Genomic DNA, 6,850 nt, shown 5'->3' on the forward strand with positions numbered 1-6,850 from the left:
TTTTCAATCAAGTATTAAATAAATTAATATCATTGTTAATCAATCATTTGACTATACTTTTATTCATTCATTTTTTATGAAATAATCATGTTTTACTTAATTTGTTTTATGACAGTTCATATTATCATCTCAAATCTATCCTACAATCATTTGGTAGATATAATAAGAAAAGAATACATCTTTATATATTTATTATTTTCTAAGAATCTACATATTTCATTACCATGTTTTATTGTCTAACCATTGATAGACTAGATCCCAAATTTTATAAAACTGTTCATCCTCTTGTTCTCTGATTTCAAATGTCAATCTACTCATTTCAGCACATTCCAATATTTTCTTAATGATTTCCTCCTGTGATGGTATTTTCTCATTTTTCCAGTTTTTAGCAAATACAATCCTAGCTGCTGTTAATACATTTACAATCAGGTATTTCAATTCTTTACTATATATTTCAGGCTCCTTGCTGTCTCCTTGCTCACACAGCAAATACTGTTTCAGTTTCCAAACAGCCCTCAACTCTCTCACACTCTGACAGGACACTAGCCAGAGGAATTCCGATGGATGCTGGTAGGCAGAGGCAGATATTCCCCCTTATTTTCCTCCCCCAAAACGAAGCCGCACCGTATGGTTTCGAAGGGAAGCACAGGGATCGAGCTAGTATTTTAATAAACTTGATCATTCAGTCGACTTTTATCCCCGAATGGATGAGCTAAATTTGAAAGAATAGCCTGTCTTGAAGCAGGGGGAGGGGACAAAGTGGTCCTTGAGTTACAACCGGTTCGTTTAGTGGCTGTTCAAAGGTCCAACGGCACTGGGAAATGGTCTTACAACTGTTTTTCACACTTAGCGACTATGGCAGCCTCTCCACGGCCACGCGATCAAAATTCTGGCGCTTGGCAGCTGGTTCATACTTATGACGGTTGCCGTGAGATCCCCTTTTTTGCGACCTTCTGACGAGTCGGGAAGCCAGATTTCACTGAACAACCGCGCGACTCCTTTCAGAACCGCAGTGATTCGCTTAACGACCGGGGCATGCAAGGTCATACGAAGCAGCAAAACTCATTTTCTTGCTTAAGCAATGGAAATTTTGGGCTCCGTTGTGGTCGTAAGTTGAGGACCGGAGGTAAAATTTTCCAGAGGGGTGGGGGAAATGGCCATAGAGATATTGTGGGGAGGGGGGTGGGACAAAGAGAAGTGGGGTGCCTTCCATATTGTGACCTAGGCGGCTTTTTTCTGCCCAGGTTGTGTCTTCCACACATCCTCTCGAGTTGTTAGCTTGTTCTTGCCAGCCACAAATGTTGCACAACGCCACACTTGACATGCGGCCTTTCCCACACTTTCTGAGTGGAGGGGCTCCTCACACACCCCAGTTTTTCGGTTTTGTCCATCCGTTCGGTTTTCTTTTCATCCTAGGACTCGCCTAAGTCACCCGAGATGGGAAACCTATATAATAATTCTCCCTCATTCTCTTTTCTACACAACAACAGCCCTGCGAGATAGGTTGTGAGGCAAGAGGCAGACTGTCCCAAAGTCACCCGGCCAGCTTTCATGCCTGAGACAGAACTAGAACTCGCAGCCTCCTGGTGATTAGCCCAAAGTGACCCGACTGGCTTTTTATGGTGAAGGCACAACTCTACTACCTAACCAAGGTTACAACTAACCAGGTTTGCATGCCGTGGAAATGCCGATCTTGTGCCTTTAACAGACCCCTTGAAGAAGGCATGCGCCGTCTCACAGGGAGAGGATGACCCCAGTGGACAGAAGGACAGTGGCCTCTCACGTCCGGTGCCCACGAGGGACTCTTGGCCCTCTTCCAAGCAGGACAAGAGTCCCGTAACGGAGCCGAGTGCGAAAGAGATCTGCGCCCAAGAAGGTTAATTTGCAACAGGGAACAGCACGTCTGCAAGGCAGGGCCCCAAAAATAAAAATCCACAGTATGAAGAAACTGTGTTAAAGATCAAACTTGGACTTGTGACCTCCTTTAGATCAGGCCAGCTTGCCCTCCTCCCACCATCCGTGGTCATCGAGGGCATGCAACCAAGCGGAGAAGGCCGGCCAGTGACAGGTGGGCAAAGGTCAAACAAGGCCTTTAAAGGACCGACGTCCAGCAAAGGAACAACGGCAGGTTCTTCGAGACGTCTCCTGGCTACCATGAGCTTCCTCATCCGTCCTTGGGCCAAAAGGGACGTCTGGGATGTGATGCGGCTGGTGAAGGTGAGAAGCTGGACGGTGGAAGGGCAGAAGAGGGTCGCGGGGGGTCTCAAGGGGGTCAGGAGGAAGGCGGGGGCTGGGGATTGGCCATAACTTTGTTTTGGATTCCTGGTTTATGTGCCACGAATCCAAAGTGACCATCTAGAGGAGGTTCCTCAACCTTGGAGACTTTTTAAAGTTGGATGAACTTCAACTCTCAACGTCTTTGCTGGTGGTTGAAGACAAGTCCACCCAACTTAAAGTCGCCAAGGCGGAAAAACGCTGAGGTACTCGGGTCATGAAGATCTCTTTCCAATCTTCTAACGGTGTCTCCATCACCGCTGCCCCACAGTCCATCCGCCTTCCTTCTGGTTGTGCTCTCTTCTTATTCTTCTCTTCCACCTTTCCCACCATTACGGACTTCTCTGGAGATTGTATGGGTTGCCTTCATAGAAATTGATTGATGGATGGTGACCATCAAGGCAGTGTCAATTCTTAACAACCTCCTAGATGTTCTCCACAAAGATCTGTCTCCACCCTGGTCCTTCTGCTCTTCCAACGGTGCCTCCATCATCGCTATAGCTGAGTCCTTCACCCATACTGCTGGTCCTTCTAATCTTCTCCTTCCTTCCGATCTTATGGACTTCTCAAGATGGCTGGGTCTTCCCATGGATCGACGTTCTTCTGTCCGATCAGTTCTGATTGACCACGTAGAAATTCTCCTTGAAGATCTGTCTCCAACCAGATCGTTCGGGTCTTCTAACGATGTCCCCATCTCACTTCGGTTCATCCACCTTCCTTCTGATTGTCTTCTTCTCTTCTCTTCTCTTCTCTTCTCTTCTCTTCTCTTCTCTTCTCTTCTCTTCCCTTCCACCTTTCCCACCGTTATGGATTTCTCTCAAGGTTGCATGGATTACCTCAATAGAAATTGATTGATTGATAGTGACAGTCAAGACAGTGTCAACTCTTAACAACCTCCTAGAACACTTGTCTCCACCCTAGTCCTTCAGCTCTTCCGACAACGCCCCCATCTCCAGTAGGGCTTGAGTTCCTCCACTTTCCTGGTCATCCTCCCCTTCTTCTCTTTCTTTCCATCTTCCCCAGTAAGGAGAGCCTTGACTTGGGGTGGATGGATGGAGTTGAGTGAGCAAGAAGACCCCATCTTGGTCTTTTCCTACTGTTGGAGAAAAGTTGATAAGACTTTTTTAAACAAAGAAGTGGTTGTCTGAAGTTGAGGACAGATGGAGAAGGCAAAGAGAAATGGACTCTGTTTTGGAATCTCCCCGCTGCAGTGAGACCCCAGAGAAGATTCCAGAACGTTCTGATCCACTCATGAGTGTTTCCATCATTTTCAGGAACTGGCGGTGTCTCACAACGCACTCCACCAGGTGACAACTTCTCCAGAAGGTAAGAAACACCTGCCACCATCTTCAGGATGCAAAGCAAAACTCAAAAAAAAGTTTTTAATGGACCCAAATACGGGCAAGTCCTCTTCTTATGACCATAACTCTGCCCCAAATTTCTGTGGCTAAGCAAGACAGTGAAGCGAATTTTGCTCCTTTTCGTTATCGTTCTTCCCACCCCCCGTTGTTAAGGGAATCTCTGCGGTTGTTAAGGGAGTCACACGGTTGTTAAGTGAATCCGGCTTCCCTGTGGACTTTGCTGGTCAAAAGGTCGCAAAAGGGGATCATGTGACCCCAGCGCACTACAAACCGTCATAAATACCTTGTTTCCCTGAAAATACGACCTACCCCGTAAGTAAGTCCTAGCTTAATTTTTACATAGGCACCCAATGTAAGCACTACCCCCAAAATAAGCCCTAATTAAGATCCCGCCTACTCCAAAGTGCATGGGTAAAAATTAAGCTAGGGTGGGAATAGGGGGGTGGAGTTGCCCTACTTCTTACCTTTGGACAGGTGTAGCCAGGCCTCGCATACCCTGACACCTGCCTCGCCAGCCCATTTCTTCTGCAGCCGGCAAGGCTGGCAAGGCTTTCCTGAAGGCCTCTGGAGCTGATAATAAAGCTCTGGATCGATCCAGAGCTCCGTTATCGGCTGCAGAGGCCTTCAGGAAAGCCTTGATGGCCACAGAAGGAGTTGATGAAAGCCTCTGGTCGTGAAAAGGAGGCCGGGGGCAATGCACGCAAGTTGTCAGGATTCTGGGCGATTGCCCGAATAAAATCACGAGCCTCAAGCCAAGTTTCACAAGAATCCAAAAGATTTATTAGGACTAACTTGTCAGCCTTAACTTAAATGAAGCCAACTCCGGCATAGTAATTTACTGTCACCCGTGACCCTGTTTCCCCATGGGTGTGTCATCCATCACGTTCTCCAATGAAGGATTTTCCCGGGCAAAAGATCCGGTAGCCTAGGCTACAATCTTTGTAAGATATGTGTGGAATGTACTTCTGGTTTCCTACTCCCCTCTCTACGTATGGCAACTCGAAAACAGGCATAGGAATTCTTTACGAATTGACATGTGAGGTTTGTCCATGGATGACTTCCCCCGAAAATAAGACCTGGTGCCTTTTTTTGGTGGCAAATATCTATATCTATATCTATATCTATATCTATATCTATATAAAACAGGGTCTTATTTTCGGGGAAACGCAGTAGGAACCAGTGGCCAAGAATCTGAGTTTTGATCATGTGATGCAGCAACGGTCGTAAGTGTGAAACATTATCAGAGTGTCTTTTGTTAGTGCCCTTGTAACTTTGAAGGGTCATTAAATGGTTATAAGTCTATCTATATGGGACACAGGCAGGCAGAAGTGCAACAGGTCAAACTTCTCCTTTCAGTAGGGTATCTCTTGAGAGAAGAACAGTGTCTCTTAGCTTGCTCCCAAGCTTGCTCCTCGACTTATAACACTTCATGTAGTGACTGTTCCAAGTTACAACAGCATTGGAAAAAAAAGCAACATAACCATTTTTCAGCCTTACGACTGTAAGCACTGAGTCCTATTTATGACTGTCGTAGCATCCCGGGGGTGGGTGGGTCACGTGATTCCCTTTGGCGACCTTGTGATGAGCCACATCCAATTCACTTAAGGACCATGTTCCTCCCTGAACAACCGCAGCGATCCGGTGAACAACAGTGGCCAAGAAAGGTCATAAAACGAAACTTTCCTTGATTTGTCTCGCTCCGCAGCAGAAATCTGGGGCTCCGTTAAGTCGAGGACTAGCGGTAGGGTCTCTTGCTTGGGCAGGGGGTTGGACTAGATGACCTCCAAGATCCCTTCCGACTCTGTTATTCGGTTAAAATCAGTTAACGTGGTAATCTCCAGAACAGGTCCCAGCAAATCCTTGGATTCTCTCTTTCAATTAAAACTTTTTTATTGGTTTTATCAAAGTATTAGCTCGATCCCCGTGCTTCGCTACGAAACTATGTGATGAAGCTGGAAAGGAAGATAAGGGGTGGGTGGGAAATTCTGACTCTGCCTACCAGCATCCATCGGTATTCATGTGGCTAGCGTCCTGTCAGTGTGTGAGAGAGTTGAGGGCTGTTTGGAAACTGAAACAGTATTTGCTGTGTGAGCAAGGAGACAGCAAGGAGCCTGGGCATGGCTTAGCTCTCAACTATTCTGTACTAAAGCTGCTTGGTGCTGTGAAAGTGAAACTCCTCTGCTTGTGTTTTGCATTTGGAAGAGATTTCTTTCCCGGTGGAGAAGGGGAGTAGAACTCCTTAGCATCAGAGCCTGTTAATAATAATACAGGATAATAATAATAATACTCTAAATGCTCTGAGGGTCATTTGGGAAAATCCTTTCTTAGGGAGCCCCTAGAAGCCGAGAGGAACCTATGTGCCAAATTTCAAGTTTGTAGGCTTGACGGTTCTGGAGATTTTGTGATGATGCACGTGGTATTTCACTTTTATATACATATATATAGAAGGAAGGAAAGGAGGGAGGGAGGGAGGGAGGGAGGGAGGAAGGAAGGAAGGAAGGAAGGAAGGAAGGAAGGAAGGAAGGAAGGAAGGAAGGAAGGAAGAAGATAAAAAATACAAAGGTTCTCTCCGTTAATTCACTAAAAAAAAATTGGCAACTCCAAAACTCCCAGCGAGCTTTTTAAAAATGGTGTGTGTGTGTGTGTGTGTGTGTGTGTGTTTGTGTGTGTGTGTGTTTGTGTGTGTGTGTGTTTTGTGTATCAGTGTTGCAATTTTTCCCCCTACTTTCCATTCCACCCTCGGAGTGAAAATCAAATGAAAAACTTGCCAAACAAGCGGTTAACCTGTTTTAAAACTTGATAAATTTCTCTGAATTTCCGCAGCTCTCCAGAAGGACGGGTTTGAAAAAGACGCCATCTTCGGGTACCTGGTGGCCGAGGTGCCCCCTGCACAAAAAAGCAAAGAAGGTACAGCAAGAGACCCCCCCCCCGGGGTCCCCTTTATTGGGGTGGGGGAAATGGGGGGGGGGATCCCAGCTCTCGGGAGGATGGGAAAAGGAGGCTGCGTGGCCAGAGATGCTGTGGGAATTGGGGGTGAAGGCGAAGGTGACGCTCCCCCAAAAATACGATATGTCTTATCAACATCATTGGGTTGGTTCCGGTGCCTGAGCAAATGGAAGAGGGTTTTGGCCTGGCTTGTGCCAATTTGGTCTAGTGGTTAAGGTGCCAGGCTAGAAACCAGGAGATGGTGAGTTCTAGATTCACCATAGGAAGGA

At 46.5% G+C, this 6,850-nt stretch overlaps 1 protein-coding gene across 2 annotated transcripts in view; it reads left to right on the plus strand.

The window, feature by feature from the left end:
- The first annotated feature begins 1,833 nt into the window (after positions 1-1,833).
- Positions 1,834-6,850, plus strand: part of LOC113451338 (diamine acetyltransferase 1-like) — a 9,282-nt gene continuing 4,265 nt past the window's right edge. The window contains exons 1-3 of one of the 2 annotated variants that reach the window (XM_087915626.1): positions 1,834-2,217; positions 3,549-3,600; positions 6,459-6,542. In XM_087915626.1, coding sequence (XP_087771752.1) covers positions 2,035-2,217; positions 3,549-3,600; positions 6,459-6,542 — 319 coding nt within the window. In that variant the 5' untranslated portion in view covers positions 1,834-2,034. The remainder of the gene's footprint in view (positions 2,218-3,548; positions 3,601-6,458; positions 6,543-6,850) is intronic. The other variant, XR_015739971.1, reaches the window with a different exon arrangement.

Source organism: Pseudonaja textilis, chromosome Z (assembly GCF_049901715.1).
Source record: "Pseudonaja textilis isolate UNSWEBS1 chromosome Z, rPseTex1.2, whole genome shotgun sequence".
NCBI lineage: Eukaryota > Metazoa > Chordata > Lepidosauria > Squamata > Elapidae > Pseudonaja > Pseudonaja textilis.